At 39.8% G+C, this 21,991-nt stretch overlaps 2 protein-coding genes and 1 pseudogene across 6 annotated transcripts in view; 2 read left to right on the forward strand and 1 right to left on the reverse strand.

The window, feature by feature from the left end:
- The window catches only part of PHTF2 (putative homeodomain transcription factor 2), a 112,629-nt gene extending 96,964 nt beyond the window's left edge, over nucleotides 1-15,665 (reverse strand). For 2 of the 4 annotated variants that reach the window (XM_089917060.1, XM_022554435.3), the window contains exon 1: nucleotides 15,552-15,665. The gene's annotated coding sequence lies outside the window, so the exon portion shown is untranslated. Of the gene's footprint in view, nucleotides 15,518-15,551 lie in introns of those variants that run through there. The other 2 variants (XM_089917056.1, XM_022554437.3) reach the window with 2 other exon arrangements.
- On the forward strand, nucleotides 4,083-5,823 carry LOC111164652 (thioredoxin-dependent peroxide reductase, mitochondrial pseudogene; annotated as a pseudogene).
- A 395-nt stretch (nucleotides 15,666-16,060) lies between the features above and the next one.
- TMEM60 (transmembrane protein 60) lies at nucleotides 16,061-19,608 on the forward strand. Of its 2 annotated transcripts, none has more exons than XM_089917062.1 (2): nucleotides 16,061-16,276; nucleotides 18,216-19,608. In XM_089917062.1, exon 2 carries the CDS (start codon nucleotides 18,965-18,967, stop codon nucleotides 19,364-19,366), a length of 402 nt encoding a protein of 133 aa, XP_089773188.1. In that variant the 5' UTR covers nucleotides 16,061-16,276; nucleotides 18,216-18,964; the 3' UTR covers nucleotides 19,367-19,608. The 2 variants fall into 2 exon arrangements, with proteins under 2 accessions (XP_089773188.1, XP_022410126.1); XM_022554418.3 differs by having other exon boundaries at nucleotides 16,062-16,276; nucleotides 18,915-19,608.
- Nucleotides 19,609-21,991: the final 2,383 nt, after the last annotated feature.

Genomic DNA, 21,991 nt, shown 5'->3' on the forward strand with positions numbered 1-21,991 from the left:
TTCTTGTAACTTTTCAAAGTCAAATTATGTCAAAATAAAAAAAGAAGAGAATAACTATAGTAATTTTTAATTCAGTTTTAAAATACCTCCTTTCTCATGTTAATTTTCTACACACACACTATCAACTTAATACACATAAAGCCTTCCTTTTATAATTAAGTTTATATTCTCATGTAGTGTGGTTGCAGTGAAAGGGATGCACAGGGTAGACAAAAGAAAACTGACTCTATGTTTTGATTTTACCAATTTACATAATTCACCTCCATCAAAAGAAAAAGGCCATTTCAGTTGCCTATGATCAATGAGGAGACATTTTTAGACATACTCTTCTAACATCTTAACTACATTTCCTCTACAGAGATTTTTAACAACCTTCAACACCTATTATTGTCAAAGTTAAGTTACACTGACCTCTCAAAATATAAAAGGTATTTTTGGATCACAGCGGTATTTTTAGTCTTTGTGGCAAATATTTATTTTCCAATGATGATAAAATCTGAATTATTACACCTTTAGAGAAATATTAATACTTACTTCTCATTAATTTGCCCTAGTAATAATATAGCCATGTTTTTCACTCTCTCATATTTTTTGTCAATGAGAACTGGGTTCTAAAAAGAAGAAAATGCAATTAGTTGCTTTCCTTTTGACTCACCATACATTCCTACATTTGTTTCAAGTACAACAGGAATGCTGAGGAAGCTGAACATAAACACGTTTATCCAGTCAAAACGTACGGTATAATTTGGTTCTTGCTATCCAAAGCTAATACATTCTAAAATCATGGGTTTTAATTAAAACAATACTAAAAATGGTACTTTATGTATTTTAAAGCATTACTTTAAAATTTAATGAAGAGGGGTTTCCACTTCTAGCCACGATGGAGTATCAGGGACCAAATTAATCCTCCCACCTTTTATCTTATTTTTTTTGGCTGTACCATGCATCTTGCAGAATCTTAGTTCCCCCACCAGGAATCGAACCCAGCCCTCCGCAGTGGAAGCACAGAGTCCTCACCACTGGACCGTCAGGGAATTCCCCCTCCCACCTTTAAAACTAAAAAAAAAAAAAAAAAAAAAGGACAAAATATGTGAAATCTTTTCAGACATTGGACAACAGGCTGTGCAAGACAATAATCTTTGAAAAAGGAAACAAAAAAGTGAGCCCTATTATTTCCTAATAGTACTGCCTGTAGAGTTTCCAGGACACAGTGCTAGGAGGGGAAAACCAGAGCCTGACAGTCTCCGCAAGTTGAGAGGACGGATTTGAGCATTCAAGGACACCAAAACAACTAGAGTTCTCAGGGCAAAGTACCAGAGAGGAGAGAAGAGCACAAAAGAGCTCTGGAGCTTTGAAGAGAATTCCCACTGTGTCTTCAGCTGATTATTGTTGATCAGCACACTTATGAAGAGAAACTACCTAAAGCCAGGAATAGAACCACCAGAAAGGAGCTGGCATAACAATTACCAAAGTTCACACAGGGATGGTAAGAGTTCACAGCTAGAGTGGAAAAATCCTGTAATAATGGGCAACAGCTAGAATACTGAGAAGGGCAGTGCCCCAGTAATAAGGCTAAATTAGCCTTGTACTAAAGGATGCTCAGGACTTATCTAACAAAGCTTTAAAAGCATGCCTTTAAGAACTGTTTCTAATAACATAACTGTGTTCCAAAACAAAGCTCAGAATATTTATAAGAATACAAAGAAAAGACAGCTCCAAACAACAAAATTCACAATGTCTGGCATCCAGAACAAAACTTAGCAGGCATGCAAAGAAAAAGGAAAATACTACCCATAATGAGGAGAAAAATCAGTTACAAGAAGCGAATCCAGAAATGACAAAAGTGCTATGATTAAAACAGCTATTATATACAAAATACTGTGCATGTGTACATACACCTTATGTGTATGTATATGTATGTACATGTATACATTCACACACATGCGTGCACACACACAAATGGAAAGAAACCCATGTTCCTGATTGGAAAACTTAATATTATTAAGATGTCCATACCCAAAGCAATCTACAGATTCAATGCAATCTGTATCAAAATTCCAATGGCATTTTTTGAAGAAACAGAAAAATTCATCCTGAAATTCATATGGAATCTTGAGGGACCGCAGATAGCCAAAATAATTTTGTAAAAGAACAAATTGGAGGAGTCACACTTTCTGGTTTCAAAACATATTACAAAGCTATGGTAATCAAAACAGCATAGTACTGGCATAAGGACAAATAGACCGATGGGACAGAACAGAGTCCAGAAATAAACCCTTGCATATATGGTCAAATAATCTTTGACAAGAATGCTAAGACCCCACTCAATGGGGAAAGGACAGCCTCTTCAACAACTTGTGTGCAGAAAAATGGATATCCACATGCAAAAGAAAGAAAGTGGACCCTTATCTTATATAAAAATTAACTCAAAGTGGATTAAAGACCTAAGAGTAAAACCTAAAACTATAAAACTCATAGGAGAAAATGTAGGGTTAAACTTCATGACATTGTACTTGGCAGTGATTTATTTGGTTGTGACACCTAAAGAACAGAAAATAAAAGCAAAAATACACAAATGGGACTAAATCAAACTTTAAAACTTTTGTGCATCAAAGGATACAATCAATTGAGTGAAAAGGTAACCTATGGAATGGGAGGAAATATTTGCAAACTATGTATGTGATAAGGGGTTAATATTCAGAATATATAAAGAACTACAACTTAACAAAATATCAAATACCTCAATTTAAAAATGGGCAAATGGGACTTCCCTGGTGGCGCAGTGGTTGACAGTCCGCCTGCCAATGCGGGGGACATGGGTTCGTGCCCCAGTCCGGGAGGATCCCACGTGCCGCGGAGCGGCTGGGCCCGTGAGCCATGGCTGCTGAGCCTGCGCGTCCGGAGCCTGTGCTCCGCAGCGGGAGAGGCCACAACAGTGAGAAGCCCACGTACCGCAAAAAAAAAAAAAAAAAAGGGCAAATGACTTGAATAGACATTTCTCCAAAGATGATATACAAATGGGCAGCAAGCAGTGAAAAGATGCTCAACATCGCTAATCATTAGGGAAATACAAATTAAAACCATAATGAGATATCACTTTATACCCATTATGATGGCTACTATCAACAAAACAGAAAATAACGAGTGTTAACATGATGTGAAAAAACTGGAACCCTTGTGCACTGTTAGTGCAATGGTGAAGTGGTGCAATCACTATAGAAAATAGTATGGAAGTTTCTCAAAAAATTGAAAATAGAACTACCATATGATCCAGCAATCTCACTTCTGGGTATATACCCAAAAGAAGTGAAAGCATGGTCTTGAAGACATATCTGCATACCCATGTTCACAGAAGCACTATTCACAATAGCAAAGAGATTAAAGTAACTCACATGTCCACCAATGGGTGAATGAATAAAGAAAATTATACAACAGAATATTATTCAGCCTCAAAGGAAATCCTGCCACATGCCACAACATGGATGAATCTTGAGGATATTACACTAAGTGAAATAAGCCAGTCACAAAAAGACCAAGGCTGTATTATTCCATTTATCTGAAGTACCTAGCATAGTTGAATTCACAGAGACAGAAAACAGAAGAATGTCTTCCAGGGAATGAGGGAAGGAGTAAAGAGTAGTTGTTGTTGAATGGATACAGAGTTTCAGATTTGCAAGATGAAGAAGTTCTGGAAAGCTGTTTCACAACAATATTAATGTAATTAACACTACTGAACTATATACTTAAAAAATTATTAAGATGATAAATTTTATGTTATGTATTACTTACCACAATTTTTTGAAAACTCGGCTAGTATAGACTCTACATATACAGGTGACCCTTGAACAACAGTCTGAACTGTACAGTTCCACTTATACACAGATTTTTAAAAAAATAAAAGCATACTACAATACTACATGATCTATATGATTGGTTGAATCTGCAGATGCAGAACCGTGGATATGGAGGGCCAACTATAAAGTTATACACAGATTTTCGACTGTGTGAACGGTCAGCACCCCTAATGCCCACATCATTCAAAGGTTAACTGTATTCAAGAAAGGAGAAGAGGGACTTCCCTGGTGGCGCAGTTGATAAGACTCCATGCTCCCAATGCAGGGGGCCCAGGTTCAATCCTTGGTCAAGGAACTAGATCCCACATACATGCCACAACTAAGAGTTTGCATGCCACAACTAAGAAGCCCATGTGCTGCAACTAAGAAGCCAGCAAGCCACAACTAAGGAGCCTGCCTGCCACAACCAAGACTGGGCACAACCAGATAAATAAATAAATATATATTTTTTAAAAGACAGAAGAAAGATTGAACATGTAAAGGAGAAATATGTAAGATATAGACAAAATTCAAATCAAACTTACAGAAATGAAAAATAAAATGTCTAATAAGAAAAATACACTGGATGAGATAACAGCAGATCAGAAACTGAAAAGAAGAAAAGATTACTAATCTTGAGGACAGAACAGGAGACATTATCCAAGTTGAAACAAGGAGTGAAAAAAAATATTTTTAAAAAATGAACAGAGCAGCAGTTAGCTGTGGGACAATATCAAGTGGCATAATATATGCGTAACTGGAGTACCAGAATGAGAGGAGTGAAAAAACACAGAAAAACTATTTAAAGAAATAATGGACAAACTTTTTCTACATCTGATGAAAATGGTAAATCTACAAACCAAGAAGCTCAACAAACCCCAAGCATAAGAAACATAAAACACATTGTAGGCACATCATAATAAAAGTGCTTAAAACCAATGGTAGAGAGATCATCTTAAAAAGCAGCCGGGGGGGGAAAAAAACACTTTCAATATAAAGAAATAAGGATAACAGATTTCATATTGGAAAAATGCAATGAGAAGACAGTGGTGCACTATCATTAAAGTCCTGAAAGAAAAAAAGTGTCAATCTAAAATTCTATACCCAGCAAAAATATATTTCAAAAATAAAGTCAAAAATATTTTTTCAGCTCTCTGCTTCCCCGTCTGCCCCGCGGGTCCCGTGCACCCTTAAGATGGCAGCCACGGCAGGAAGGTTGCTCCAGACTTCGCTTGTCCAACACGTGAGTGTCATTCCTTGGGGCATTTCTGCTGCAGCCCTTAGGCCTGCTGCTTCTTGAAGAACGTGCTTGACAAATGCATTGTGTCTGGTTCTGGTCAAGCAAAATTCGCCTTTAGCACCAGTTCCTCATACCATGCCCCTGTCGTCACCCAGCATGTGCCCTATTTTAAGGGTACAGCTGTTGTCAATGGAGAGTTCAAAGAAATAAGCCTTGATGACTTTAAGGGGAAATATTTAGGGCTCTTCTTCTACCCTTTGGATTTCACCTTTGTGTGTCCTACAGAAATTATTGCTTTCAGTGACAAAGCCAATGAATTTCACAATGTGAACTGTGAAATCGTTACAGTGTCAGTGGATTCCCACTTCTCCCACCTGGCCTGGGTAAACACACCAAGGAAGAATGGCGGTTTGGGCCACATGCAAATCACGCTCTTGTCAGATCTGACTAAACAGATTTCCCGAGACTACGGTGTGCCATTAGCAGATCCTGGCCTTGCACTACGACGTCTCTTCATAATTGACCCCAATGAGTCATCAAGCATTTGAGCGTCAATGATCTCCCAGTGGGCTGAAGCATGGAAGAGACTCTCCGCTCGGTGGAGGCATTTCAGTTTGTGGAAACCCATGGAGAAGTCTGCCCAGCCAAATGAACCCCAGATTCTCCTACAATCAAGCCCCATCCAACTGCTTCCAAAGAATACTGTGAGAAGGTAAATCAGTAGACCATCCCATGTGCACCTGCAGCTCCCCACGTCAGAAAAGAACCACAGCTGGAACTCACTTTTAGCATTTCAAAGATTATTACTTAGAGAAGGCAAAAAAACAATTATGCTTGTATTCGTAAATATTACTCTAAACGTTCTGTTTTTGTAACACTGGCCAAGGCTTTTAAAACTTAGTTAGTTACTAATGTAAGGAGTCCTTTATTGGCAGTGTATGGACGGATAGCTAGTTGCTACAGAATGTGCGATTCCTCTATTTCTTGGATCATGTCTTTAAAGGGAAAAGGAAACAATTCTTCTTTCTCAGCCTTACTTGAACCTTTGTATACACCAGAGTAGTATGACAGGCATCAAAACTTCTGATCAAGGGTCCTGAGATTTTCTTCTTGAGTTTCTTTGTATTAAACTGAATTTTCTTTTAAGATCATAGTTTTAAGTTGTTAGCATCAATGGTCCAATTTAACACTTGCAGGATTTCCCTGGTTGTCCAGTGGTTAAGACTTTGTGCTTCCAATGCAGGGGGCACAGGTTCAATCCCTGGTCAGGGAACTAAGATCCCACATACCATGCAGTGTGGCTGGGGGGTGGGGGTGGGGGGGGTGGGGGGTGGGGGTGGAGTGGGAAACACCTGCAATGAATGTGTATGTGATTGAAGCAAATGTGAATCATGTTTTTTAAAAAGCATCTACAGTGGCAAAGTGACTTACCTGATCATGCATGTTCCCCAGTCCTGAGATTTATACTTTATATAGTTATTTTACTTATTTTGTTAGCTGACTTAGTGCCTACATACATTTCTAATATTGACTGGGTATAATTATAAAGGATATTTATTGAATCCAGGGATTGCATTTTGAATTTGAATCATTCATGCATTTGAATCATCACTTGATTATTTTCTTTCCTGAAGTGTTCAATGTAAAAAATATAAAATATATATATATATATACATATTTTTTTCACATATACAAAAGCTGAAAAAATTTCATCAGTAGTATAGCATTACAATAAACACTAAAGGAAGTCTTTCAGGAAGAAGGAAAATGATACCAGATGAAAAAAGAATTCCAAAGGAATGAAGAGCCTTGAAAATGGTAAATATGTGGGTAAATTTAAGAGCATTTTTTCTAAAAAAAACCAAAAAAAATATTTTTAATCCCTTTGAAAGACAAATGACCATTTAAAGCTAAAAAAGTAGAACTATATTGTGGAATTTATAACATATGTAAAACCAAAATGTATGACAATAGTACAAAGGCTGAGAAGGGAATATGGAAGTATACTGTTACAAGGTTCTTATATGATATAAAAAGCTGTGTTTTACTCAAAGTAGATGTGATAAGTTAAAGATGTATACAGCCACTACAGACAGGCAGTAAAAAAAAAAAGAGCTATAGATAATTAATACTCCAATAAAGGGGACAGTCATAAAAAAAATACTCCAATAATACTAAAGAAGACAGAAAAAAGGAACAAGAACCGATTGCACAAATAAACACATAGCAAGATGGTAGATTTAAACCCATCAAAATCAATAATCATATTAAATGTAAATGGTCTATATTAAAAGGCAGAGATTAGGACACTGGATTTAAAAAAAAAACAAGGACAAACTATATGCTATATACCAGAAATCCGCTTTAAATACAAACAAACAAGTAGGTAAAAAGTTAAAAAATGTAAAAGGATATATCACACTAACACTAATCAAAAGAAAGCTGGAGTGGCAATACTGATAAAGTAGACTTTAGAGAAAAGCATATTACAAGAAGGCCATTTCACAATGGTAAAGAGATCCAATTCATCAAAAGATGATAACAATCCTAAATATGTATGTGTCTAGTAACAGAACTTCAAAATATACGAAGCCAAACTGATCAAACTGCAAGGAGCAATTGGCAAGTCCACAGTTATGTCAGAGATTTCAACACCCTTCTCTCAAAAATTGAGAGAACAGGGACTTCCCTGGTGGCCCAAGTGCCTAAGAATCCATCTTCCATTGCAGGGGATGCTGGTTAGATCCCTGGTCATAGAACTAAGATCCCACATGCCACAGGGCAACTAAACCCAGGCGCTGTAACTACTGAGCCTGCGTGTCGCAACTACAGAGCCCACACGCTCTGGAGCCTGTGAGCCACAACTACAGAACCTGTGCACCTCAACTACTGAGCCCGCACGTTCTGGAACACACCACAACTAGAGGGAAGCCCGCCTGCTGCAACGAAGATCCCACGTGCCACGACTCATACCTGACACAGCCATAAATAAATAAATAAATAAATAAAATTATTTTTAAAAATTGAGAGAATGAGCAGACATAAAATATGTAAGGATAGAGAAGATCTGAAAAACTCTATCAATCAACTTGATCTGACATTTATAGAACACTCCACCCAACATTCTTTTCAAGTGCACATGAATCATTTACCAAGAGAGACTACATTCTGGGCCATAAAACAAGTCTCAATAAATTCAAAACGATTCAAATCACACAACGTATGTTCTCTGACCACACTGAAATTAAATCAGAAATCAACATCTGAAAAATCCCCAAATATTGGAAGACTTGGGTACATACCTTTAAATAACCTATAGGGTCAACAAAGAAATCACAAAATCAGCAAGGATTTCTGAATTGAACAAAAATGACAACACGACATATCAACACTTGAGATGCCACCAAAGCACTATTTAGAAGGGAATTTTATAGCATTAAACATTTATACTAGAAGACAATAAATTAACAAATTAAGTTTACATTTTAAGATTCTAGCAAATCAAGAGCAAATAAAATGCAAAGTAAATAGCAAAATGGAAATAATAAAGAGAAATTATTGAAATTGAACACAAAATCAATTAAAAAACCCAAAACCTGGTTCTTGAGAATATCAATAAAACAGACAAACTTCTAGTCAGACTGAACAGGAAAAAAATGAGAAAACACACAAATTTACAGTCAGGAATGAGAAAGGGGACATTGCTACAAATCTTACAGATATTAAGAAGATAATAAAGGAATATTATGAACAATTTTATGTCCATGAATTTAACAACTTAGATTAAATTGACAAATTCCTTGAAAGATACAAACGATAATAGATGCTCACTCAAAAAGAAATAAAAAACCCTTTGTCTATTAAAGAAATTGAATTTGTAGTTAAAATCTTTCCCATAAAGAAAACTCCAGGCATAAGTATGCAAGTCATTTAATATTGTCTTAAGTTTAAGATACATGGAGAGATCAAGTATTTATTAACTATCATGTGCAGGCACTATGGATATATAAGTTTGATATGGTTATGTCAGTATGTCAACAAAATCATTCTGGAAGGAAGCTGTGTAGAGAACTGGTTAGTACGAGGCTAAATTAAAAGTAAAGAGACCTGGGACTTCCCTGGAGGTCCAGTGGTTAAGACTCTATGCTTCCACTGCAGGAGGCCCACATTCCATCCCCGGTGGGAGAACTAAGATCCCATATGGCGTGCGGCCAGAAAAAAAAAAGTAAAGAGACTAGTGACAATAATGAAATGATGAGGGCATGAAATAAGTCAGTGGTAATGAGCATTTTTTAAATTTATTTATTTATTTAATGTTTTTCTTTGGCTGCGTTGGGTCTTCGTTGCTGCACGCGGGCTTTCTCTAGTTGTGGGCAATGAGCGTTTGTATTTTAACTTGGGGTAGGTGTTGGGATAGGGCATGATTAAAAGATAGATAATTAGTAGAGACAATAATCAGATGCAGTGATGGATTGGACATGAAAGGTATGGGGAGTAAAGAAGTAAGGATGTTCCATGATTCTTGGCTTGAACATCAGAAGAACCATTCATTAGAACAGGGAATACAAGAGGAGAACAAGAAGATATGTTTAATTTTTCAACATATGGTACATTTAGACATTCAGTGACCAAAAGGTAGATTGGTAGGCAATGTGATTAATACACAGAATCAACATTTAGGGAATCTGTGTAAATTAAGCTGCTCTATCTACCAGAATTACTTGCAATTAAAGCCTTCTCTGTTACTGTACAATTAACTGCACAATGGCTTTTCTCTGTTAAAAGAACTTGAGGAGTAAGAAGGTAGTTAAAAGAGTTGAGAAGATAAGTCCCTTTCCCTATATACTTAATTCACAGTACAAGAGACCCAATTTCAGTGATCTTTTTACTGTCATTTAGAACAGCAAAACCCTATTTATTTGCTCTATTTGGTTTAATGAGTCTGACCTCCTTTCTTCAGAAAAAAATTTGAGAACGTGAAGCTCGCTCCCTATCTCTTCCCTTTTTTTGTTCTATGTGGCTGTAATGATTCAATTCTTTATTCAACACTGCCTGTTACCTATATAACATCCATTGTCTCCTTTTAAGGTTTTCTTTGTTTGCCATTTTCGGCCTTTCCTTACTCTATTTGAGAATTGTATTTTTTTAAAAAGTATACCTGCTCAACTTAGTTGAACAATTGCAGCAACCTTTTTTTTTTTGAGCAAGTCTTATAAGCCAGGCAATGAATCAAGTGCTTCACATATATTAGCTCATTTAGTTTTCAAAATCTTGCAAAGTAGATATCCCCATTTTATGGTTAGGTAAAACTGAACATCAAAAAGATTACATAATGAGGGGACTCCCTGGTGGCGCAATGGTGAAGAATCCGCCTGGCAATGCAGGGGACATGGGTTCGAGCCCTGGTCCGGGAAGATCCCACATGTCGCGGAGCAACTAAGCCCACGAGCCACAACTACTGAGCTTACCCTCTAGAGCCCAACAGCCAGAACTACTGAAGCCTGCGTGCCACAAATACTGAAGCCCATGTGCCTAGAGCCCACGCTCAACAAGAAAAGCCACCACAATGAGAAGCCCACGCACCACAACAAAGAGTAGCCCCGCGCGCAGCAACGAAGACCCAACGCAGCCAAAAATAATAAATAAAATTTTTTTTAAAAAGAAAAGGTTACATAATGAGCCCAAAGTTAGAAAACTGGTGGACTGTATAATTGAAACTTGAACCTAGGTCTGTAGAGCACCAAAACTTGTGCCACATAACTTTCATAAGCTTTTTGCTACCTGTAAGAGACATTTTACTGAATGTATGACTAAGGTGCTTTCATTCATGAAACAAACATGAGTGCCTACTACATGTCTTCAAACTTTCTGTAGATACACTTTTAATAGTCCCTTCCCCTACTGTTTCTGAAACTGGAAAGCTGCATACAGTACACTTTTTTTGCCTTTACTTCCTCTCATTAAATGTCAAATTTAATCATGTTACGATTATTATCAGGTTGTGGTTCAGCCACCGCCATTTCCTGCTTCAGTTCCTGTTCAAAATGAAGTCCAGCATATTTTCTTTCCTAGTCCTCTAAAATTACCTGTTCTAGGAAGCAATTTTTTTTTCTCATCTGAAAACTCACCTCTATTATTTTGTGTCATTTTAGCAATTTACATGAAGCTAACAAGTTGGGACTAAAAATGCAGCTTTCCTAAATGTCACTTAATATTTTCAACTTAGTCATATGATTCTGGTTATAAAGTGATCCACATTTATAAATCCAATGTGATATATATGGAATCTAAAAAAAAATGGTTCTGATGAACCTAATGGCAGGAAAGGAATAAAGACTCAGATGTAGAGAATCGACTTGAGGACATGGGGAGGGGGAAGGGTAAGCTGGAACAAAGTGAAAGAGTAGCACTGACATATACACACTACCAAATGTAAAATAGAAAGCTAGTGGGAAGCAGCTGCATAGCACAGGGAGATCAGCTTGGTGCTTTGTGACCACCTACAGGGGTGGGATAGGGAGGGTGGGAGGAAGACGCAAGAGGGAGGAGATATGGCAATATACGTATACGTATAGCTGATTCACTTTGTTATACAGCAGAAACTAACACAACATTGTAAAGCAATTATACTCCAATAAAGATGTTTAAAATAAATAAATAAATAAATAAATCCAATGGGAGTATTTACGGTTCTGTGCTAACCTGAGGGGAAGATATAACCATGGGACTTTTTCTCAGATTTTTCAAGGACAGTCCCAATTTAAAACATTCTGTCCAACAGTCACATCTCAAGTTTCAGTTCAGAGAAGACAGTCAAAGGGTATACATATGCAAAGGGTAGTTTGCAATACTGACTCTATATGGCAACAGAGTAGGTAAGGGGGGGTGGTTAAGGGAAGGCAATCAATCACTTAAGACTCGTCTTTACTTTACCTTACTTTATTTTAATTTTTTTGGCCGAGCCATGCATCCTGCAGATCTTAGTTCTCAACTAGGGATTGAACCCAGGGCCCCTGCAGTGGAAGCACGGAGTCCTAACCATTGGACCTCCAGGAAATTCCCAAGATTCTTCTTCTTTTTTAAATAATCCCAAAACACACCTCACAAATTTGGTGCAATTGCCTTAGTCTTCTTTTACAGCTTAGAATGAAGTATCCCAATGAAATAATGAAATAGTTGCTTGCCTGAACATGTTTGGAAATGAAATTTTAACTGACAGTAGGGAAAATAAGTATTCAAAGGTAAATATTAAATAAAAATGTAACAATGTACAAACTCTTGAGATATTCCTATAAGTATGCAATTTATAACCACTAAAATTGCCCAGCCACATTTCTATACAATTATCATTTAAATTTGGCCTTCAAAAATACTTTCTATACAGAGCCACAATTACTTGCCATTCCCTCAACAATCCATATTCTGGTTCTCCTGCCTCCAGTTCTGTGTGTTCTGTGTTTGATGCCTTCCCTCCCCACTAATCAAAATTATCAGTCACATTTTTAGGTTCCAGAGATAGCTCCCTGCTAAACCTCCAACCCCTTCTCAACTCTGTTCAATTTATTTTTTCCTTCTTCTTTATTCAGGGCTTACCAGTGTGACAATACTTTACATATTTTGTTTAATACTAATACTCCCCTTTGAAACATTATTCTCTCCACTTAACAGAAAAGGAAACTAAAGATGAAAAAGGTTTGGTATCATGTTCAAGGTCACAAATCAAAACAGGAATTCAAACGCTGGTCTGTCTGAACTTTAACTGAATTCTCTTTCCATGAAACCACACACTCTACGGCACTCTCTTATAGTATATACTGCATTGTGTTACCATTATTCGTTCAAATATCTCTCTCTCCCACTAAAGGGATGTTCCTCAAAGACAGGGAAGGTTACTCCATCCTTACATCCCAGCAACACTCAACAGTGCCTATTATACAACGATCTCAAAGCGTTACTGAATATTCAGTTTATGGTTTTGCAGCATTATTTTCCATTGATTACTCTCCTTCAACCAAATCTCTACGAAGCCATTTTTACTGTGATGGGAAAGCACAACAGCTTTGAATATAGGCTTTGTAATCAGATTGATTAGATGTAAATTCCACCTCCACCAACTTATTAGCTGAGAAATCTTGAACACATGAGTTAACCTACATTAACTCATGGGAGGACAGTAATCACTGTAGCTACCTCCTAGGATTAAAAGGATTAAATGAGGTAACATAGACAATCCTCACTTTTCCTACATGCTACCCTAAATTTTCTTCGGCTCAGTCTAGTGTAGCCTTTTTCAGTACAAATTCCTTATAATTTTGATATTACTCAGCCATAATAAAGAATGAAATAATGCCACTTGCAGCAACATGGATGGACCTAGAGATTATTGTACTTAGTGAAGTTAAGTCAGACAAGACAAATATCACATGATACCGCTTATACGTGGAATCTTAAAAAAGGGTACAAATGAACTTATCTACAAAAGAGAAACAGAGTTACAGATGTAGAAAACAAACTTATGTTTACCAGGGGGGTGTATATTGGAAGACTGGGATTGACATATACACACTACTATATATAAAATAGATAGCTAATAAGGACCTATTATGTACCACAGGGAACTCTACTCAATACTCTGTAGTGGCCTATATGGGAAAAGAATCTAAAAAAGAGTGGATCTATGTATAACTGATTCACTTTCCTGTACACTTGAAACTAACACAACACTGTAAATCAACTATACTCCAATAAAAACTTAAAAAAAAATTTCCTTGTAATTTTGAATGAAATGGACTAGCCAAAAAGGTTCATGGTTTAAAAATTGCTCAGGTCACTTACTTGACTTTTAGGGCCAACTGTCCAGTGCCAGTCTGGACTCAAAAAAAGTTTATTCTTGGAGGCTTGACTATACAAGAGTGTCCCCACTGTACACTATATTTTATTCGCTCACCACATTTTCAAGCCCTACCAGCAAGTTTGAAAATTGGAACACAGACACTTCCTACTTTACTACCACCTAACTTAATACTACCTGATGCAGGAAGACAACTAACCCGTGTGAGAGGCAGGCTATTTCCCCTGCAAGAAAACGCTCCTGGAACCACCTGTGTCTGGTCTCAGGCATGGCTCATTCTCACCACACCTCCATATTGGTCTGGAATCTAGAGGCTAAGCCACTACACCTGACAGAGGATACCCATTTCCTTCTCTTAAACTTAGCAACCCTTACTCCAAAAAGTTAGGATTTTATATTGTTATGCTATTTTATGGCTCTTTAGGCTAAAGTGCCTAGTTTCCAAATTATCAGAATTCCTCCTTAAAATTTTAAAAATCTATGAAAAAGCCCAGTTTTGGAGAAAAAAAGTTCTTAAAACTACATAATCCCTAGAAACAAGAGCAAACACTAAGGCTATAGCCAGTCTCAAAGGGGAAAAAAAAAGAAAAATCTTCAAATGCTTAGTTGGCTAAAGCTAACCAAAAGCTATAAAATCAAAGTACCATAAATAACAACCAATCTCAAAGTAAGCAGAATATACCATTAACAAAGTGAGCAAGTGTGAATAACAAAATACCTAACACATTCACCACGAATTTTAAAATTACTTGGTATGTAGATACAGAGATTAATAAATTGTTCCAGATTCTGTACTTCCCTAGACAGTATATGTTGTTATAAGGCAGGGCCTTTTTTGGCCGGGCTAAAAATTAAAAGGGTGACAGATTAGTGACAGAATAATCTCTGAAGTTCTACAAGGAGGTGTTGCGTTAGAAAGCCATGACTCGAAGGAACAATACCAGAACACTGGCTGTCAACATCAGGCAGATAAAAATAAGAAAAGGTGAAGCACGCTGATGGACCGCGGCATTGTTTCCAGACAAGAAATATCCCTTTAAGGCCCATGCCAAGGGTTTCAGCGCCAGCTCCGCAGTCAGTGCTGGAATCAGAAAACTAAACTGTTGCCCGCTCAGTGGGAGCAGGGCAGCGACCCACTCCAGTCGGCGTCCAGCGCGCGCAGGGTCGCCCCCTCCTCCCGAGCCCGCTCCTCCGACTGCTAGCTGGCCGCTCCCCGCCGACCCCGGCTCGGCCACCCGATGACCCCGCACTCCCTCAAAGACCCGACGCGCCCCAAACATAGCGCCAGGGGAAGGAAGCGAAGGAGAGGGGACTTGGGAGGGGGCGGAGGGGCGGGAGGCGGCGCTGGGCTTCGGCCCATCACCATCAAGGCTCGAGGACAGCGCGGGTTCGGGAGGAGGGAGGCTGAGCCTCCGTCACCGGCCAAATGATAGTGTCCCGGAGCGCAGGTGCCGGCGGCTGCCGAGGAAGTCACGGGCCGGGAGGACTACGCGATGCCCCCACACGCCCCACCTCCATACCACCCGCCGCTCTTCTCCTCCCTCGTCCAGCTTCATCCTCCGCTTCTGTCAGAACCCAACGACCTCCACGCGGCCCGCCTCAGCGCGGAGGTGATGCCGGCTCTTACCGTAGGAAAGGGCGCCGCGCCGCTAGGAGGCGGCTGGAGTGCGCGCGGGAGACACCGAGGCAAACGCCGCCGCCGCCACGGGAGCCTGACGAGCCACAACGAAGCAACCCGCGGGCGCGCTGCCTCCAGAGCCGTCGCCCCACCCCCTCTCCCGCAGGATTTTGCGCCGGAGCCTGCGGTCTCCGCGCGCTGACTGGGAGAGCGAGGGGAGGGGCGGGGCGCCCCGCGGAGGCGGGGCGGAGCGCTGGCAAGTCTGATTGGCATCTGTGGGCCCAATGGAACCGCGGACGCTCCGGCTATGCTTAGACTGACTTTCCTCCTAGCCCGTAGCAGTAGAGAGGCGGGCCTACTGGCTTCTTTTATTGCCGCCTTTTTGACAAACCCGATCGCACGGAAAAGTCGGTTGGTTCGCACTGGCGGCCAAATGGTCCAATTACCGCAGGGAAGGGGGCCTCTGAACCCAGATTGGCGTTCTCTCTACCTATAGGGTAGGCCCAGGGCGGTGAGACCCTGCCCCGGATGTGGGCGCGGCCCCGAGGTAGACCTGAGAGAGGTTCCACTGTGGTTGTTTGGAGAGGCGGAACTGAGATCTTTTTCTTGATTATCATGTGACGGGGTCTGGATTTAATGGGGGAAAAAGCGTGGTGGAAAAGGCCAAGGATCCAAACTGGCGAATTTCCTAATCTTCGCGCCCCTCTGCGCTCTCCAGCCAGCGGCGCTGCCAGGTGAGTCCGGGGCTTCAACGAGCCGGCATCCTCCGAAGTGCACTCGCCCCCCGCGCCCCCCACCCCCGCGGTGCCCTGGCCTCCAGATGCTTCCGTGGGCCGTGTCGCCGTCCCTCATCCCCTCACCCCCTCACACTCCCGGTCCCAAACGCACATACACCTCTTGGCACCGGGATTCTGTTTGCATTGTGGATCATATTGTACAAGAACTGCGTTCAACTCCAGAATGTACTGGTCCCACAGTGCAGAATAGGGGGAGTCCGGATAGGGCACCGTTGGCGGACCGTCGGCATTCGAAGACGAAGGGTAAGGATAGTTTAGGAACGCCCTGAAGTTCTGAGATAAGTAGGCCCGAAAATCAGGTAAGTGTAAGCAGAACGCTGTTCCTTTGAAGGACGGTCAGGTTGGCCAAGGCTGTTGCAGCAGGAACCTTTAGAAAGTGACTCATTGTTTAGAATAGTTCTGTATTGGGGGCCCATTAAACAAAACTGTCTTCGGGATGGGGCGAGTTCACTGGGAAGTCTACTGGCAGTCGCGAGAGAAGGGAAATGCGAGATGGTGTGGCAAGCACCATGGACAAATGATCAAGCCCACACACCTGGTACCGAGACGTTGAACTGTGGGCAGGGGCCTTTAGATTGCCATTTAGGGGAAGCGCAGGTTTTAACAATGGATAAGCATATACTTAACTATCTTGCAGGTGCAAGAAATAACCACCTCAAATGAGAAATACTTTAGTTGAATAAATTTTTGTTTTGGAGTATGCAGCTCCCTCCACCCTGCCCGCCCCCCCCCCACCGCCCTTCTTTAAGAAGAAAGAAGAGTAGTAGTAGGAAACAAATATAATAAGTTAACAGAGATTTATTAATAAATTAATGAAATCGGAGTTGTAGGTCATCACTGAACCCCAGCATCCATAATCCTTCAAGTGTCATTTAAATATCAACAGAGTGCTTCCTAGTCGAGGGCATTTTAGTAAAAGTGCATACAAAAGTTTGTTGCATCCCACATAATAGAACTTGTAGCCACAAGACTGTGTTCTTTGCAGCCTTTTCACCTCCAGGTTTCAAGTACCTATGTTGAATGCAGCTCCCTTCCTGAGACCAGTTGCTACTCAGTTCTTTATGAGAAAAAATGAAGCTTGACTCATCCAGTGGCTGGCTGATGGAAAAGATACGTTTAAGCAACTGTATTATCGTAAACCTTTTAAAAGTCCATAAAAATGGCCAGATCGATTGGAAATGGGAATTGAGCAAATTCAATTTACAGTGTGAAACCCATCTGTAGTTACTAATCAGTACGCACCTCTCCACCTCTTCTTCCAAAGTCAGTCCCACATTCCACAATGGCAGCCTCTGGCCAGGAAAGGAGACCAGCACGGAAAATGCCTTCCTGGGAGCAAAAGCATCTGTTTTTCATAGTGCAGTATGAAGTATCTGCCAGCCAAGTAAACAAGTTGAGTGCAGGCAGATGGGTATAAGGGAAAGAAGGGAGCTAGGAGACTCATAGGTCACTATTGAAATACAACAGATATATACTCTTGGACCATGACTGTCACCCACTGTTTGAAGTAGTAGAGATGTAGCAATCAAAGTTAGTTCTAAAATATAATTACTTAAAACATGATAGTCTAGGGCATTTGATTTATCTAGCCAGCTTCCTCACCTTTTCCCTGTTTCTTATCTTCCTGCATTTTTACTCCTATCACCCATGCTTTTGTTACCATCCCCATTACCTTCTGATCTTTTCCTGTTGCCATCAAGTGTCCTCTCTCATCCTCAGTCTATCACTGCACAGTGGCTTATTTCCCTCTGTTTATAATCATACTTAGATTCCTACTTTACTGAAAATTTGTTCTTAATCCTTCCTTTTTTTTTTTTTTTTTTTTTGTGATACGCGGGCCTCTCACTGTTGTGGCCTCTCCCGTTGCGGAGCACAGGCTCCGGACGCTCAGGCTCAGCGGCCATGGCTCACGGGCACAGTCGCTCCGCGGCATGTGGGATCTTCCCGGACCGGGGCACGAACCCGTGTCCCCTGCATCGGCAGGCGGACTCTCAACCACTGCGCCACCAGGGAAGCCCTTGATCCTTCCTTTGTCATCCTCATTGTATGTCTGACCTTTCATCTTCTTTTCTCCAAATGTTTCAAAGGAATAAAATGTTGTCAACTGTTTGCATTTCATTATTTTCTGTTAACTCCTCACCCAACTTCATGCAGCCTGGCTTCTGATTTCCCATTCTATTTACCCTTTTCCAAATGGTCACAAGGTTGATAAAAAAACTTGAGTAAGTATGGAACATACTGTAAACCTATATGTGAAGATTAAATAAGTGCTTATACCTAAGTATTATAGATGAATGCATTCCTATCAAAATTCCAAGTTTTTAAGAATTAGTGATTTTAGCATTGAAAAACGTGGAAGGTCAAAATAGTAGAAAATATTCTGGAAAAGAAAATGGTAAATAGGTACTAGACCTCACAGATATTAGAACATATCCAGTAACAGTCATACAGTACTAGTACAAAACAGAAATATAGATCAGTTTTACAAAGCTGGAAAGAGCCAGCTTTGTAAACCAGGAATAGAAAAAATTTTTTCTGGTATCAAAACAATCTTGACTTTTTTTCCTTCTCTTAGGGTATATTTCCCTTTTTTCGACTCTGCAACAGCCTCTTTAAACTGTTTAAATGAGAATGTCCTTGGCTCAGAGAGTACTACTCACCTGGCTTTTCACATTACTCTTCTTGATCATGTTGGTGTTGAAACTGGATGAGAAGGCACCTTGGAACTGGTTCCTCATATTTATTCCAGTCTGGATATTTGATACTATCCTTCTTGTCATGCTGATTGTGAAAATGGCTGGGCGATGTAAGTCTGGCTTTGACCCTCGACATGGATCACACAATATTAAAAAAAAAGCCTGGTACCTCATTGCAATGTTACTTAAATTAGCCTTCTGCCTTGCACTCTGTGCTAAACTGGAACAGTTTACTACCATGAATCTGTCCTATGTCTTCATTCCTTTATGGGCCTTACTGGCTGGGGCTTTGATAGAGCTTGGATATAACGTCTTTTTTGTGAGAGACTGACTTCTAAGGACATCATCTCATTTTATTGCTGTTCAACAAGCTATCATTAAAGTGTTCTGAATCCTTGCAAGCTTGAAGAATGCCAGAGAACTGAGAAAAATATCAAATGTAATTTTATACTGCTTCCATAAAGTAGTCTTGGTGAATCATGGACTTCTGGTCAACCCAAAACTTAATTATTCAATATTTGAGTTATTAGTACCCTTATTGTCCTATGTAAATAAAGTTTGTTTTGGATCTTATTTTTCTACTTGACTATTGAATAATGTTTTAAGTATGTGATCAACATTTAAAGTAAATATAAAGCCTTTAATCTACATATTTGGGTGGAAGTTTAATATATCATGGCCCCATTACTACCAAAGTAAATAGTGCTTCTCAGTTATGAAGGAAAAACAGTTACTGAAATAATTAGGGGTGCCACTTCATGTTTACATTCAGAAAGAATCTGAGAGTTTGACAGTTTATCTAGGCTAAGTTCATTGTTACCTCTGCCTTCTATTTGAAACAAATAAATTAGAGGTAGCATATTAAAACAGAGCAGAAGCTTGCCTCTTTCTAATGTTAGGGGAACTATACATCCCAGTTATGTCAGGAAGGTCCAGTTTATGCCTATTGACCTGGGGCCTCAGGGAGTTAGTTCCCCTTTCATTCTTAGAAGTGTCCTGGTTTGAAAAATTATAGATCACCCTACGAGGGTACTTAACCAATTCCAGTGAAGTGTAGGTGGCAGTACTTACAAGAATTCCAAAGAGTCTTAAGTGTCTTACAACCCTAAAGCAGGGTCAGGGTGATGTTCTTGCCCTATACAGCCCTCACTTAGCTTTGGGAGTATCTAAAGGAGTATTTTGTTCATTTAAAAAATATCTAACAAAAAAATGGTTTCTGGCTGCTAATACTTGAGAGGATTGCTTAAATATAGCATTTTGGTCTAGTTCTCCTTTGTAAAGACAGATAATATGACAAAGTTTCAGCCACAACACTACAAATTAATACTGCTTAACTCTTTGTTTGAAACTACAGAGGTAGGGTAAATAAATAAAAAACTGATCAGTTACAAATACTTCCCTGTCTTATAATTGGTATATATTAGTATTTGGGGTATGTAAAAATAGGATTAAGAAGGATAGTTAATATGGGGAGCATAATGTTCCAAGACTTGATCAGGTATTCCTAATTCAATTGAGATCTAAACTATTTGGTCACTGGAATCTATTATTAATACATTCAAAGCAGAAGAAAGCTGTAATCTCTGTGAGAAACCAGATAGGAGGGTTTTGTAGTTCAGGAAAACCTGTATTTGTGAAAGCATCATCTAAGTATAATCTCTCACAGAGAAAAGAAGGAACAGCACCACATGTAAACAATCAGCTAGGCCAGGAGTCAGCAAAGTACTTCTGTAAAGGGCTATATAGTAAATACTTAAAGTTTTGTGGGCCATATGGTTTCTGTCACAACTACTCGGCTCTTGTGGTGAGAAGGCAGCCATAGACTGTGGCTATGTCCCAATAAAACTATTTGTGGACAATGAAATTTAAATTTTGTATGATTGCCACATATCACAACATATTATTCTTTAGATTTTTGTTTCAACCATTTAAAAGTGTAAAAACCTTTCTTGCCTTACAGGCTATACAAAAAGCAGGTAGTGGCCTAAATATGGCCTATTGGCAGTAGTTTCCTGACCCCTGAGCTAGGCCATGAAACAAGCAAAAGCAGAAATTCTATATGACATTACTAAGAGGAAATGTGGGACTGGTCTCCAAGGAAAAGAGAAGTTCGGTAAGAATTATATGTAAAAAGGCAACACAATAACCAACTTGTTCACACATGAGGATCAATCAATTGTAAGAGTATCTGAAAGAGTCCCAGGAAGTAGAACTCTTCTTACTTAACTTGGTATACTGCCACACTAAATAAACAACCTGAAGCAGCAGTAAGTTATTGATGTGTGCCTCCCCGATTCAGACACCAGATGTGTGTGTTTTCCCTACATCACCAAGGAATTAACTCAGTTCTGACACTATCTGGAGATAGCATCAGATACCACAAGTTAAGGGTTCAGTCCCAGAAAACTGCACGTGCCCCCCACCCCCTCTGCAACTTCAGATGCCAGGCACAAATTCAGGTTATCACCTTGCTTCTGACCTACCGCCTCTAGAATGGAGGTTCCCATGACCCTCTCCTTGAATTTGATTAATTTGCTAGAGCAGCTCACATAACTCAGAGAAACATTTTACTTACTAGAACACCAGTTTATTATAAGAGGATATTAACTCAGGAACAGCCAGATGGAAGATTCATAAGGCAAGGTATGGGGAAGGGGTGCAGAGCTTCCATGCTCTCTGGGCACACCACTCTTTCCCCATCTCCTCATGTTCACCAACCTAGAAACTTTCTGAACCTTGTCCTTTTGGTATTTTATGGAAACTTGATTACATAGGCATGGTTAATTAAATCATTAGCCATTGGTGATTGAACTCAATCTCCAGCCCTGGTGGGGAGAGGGGGACTGAAAGTTTCAACTCTTTAATCGCTAGGTTGGTTCCCCTGGCAACCAGCCCCAATCCGTAGGTTACCTAGGAGCTTTGCAAGAGTCTCCTCATTAACATAAGCTCAAAAGAC

Source organism: Delphinapterus leucas, chromosome 9 (assembly GCF_059928025.1).
Source record: "Delphinapterus leucas isolate spDelLeu-1000000601 "Yukka" chromosome 9, BTC_Dleu_Yukka2, whole genome shotgun sequence".
Taxonomy (NCBI): Eukaryota; Metazoa; Chordata; class Mammalia; order Artiodactyla; family Monodontidae; genus Delphinapterus; species Delphinapterus leucas.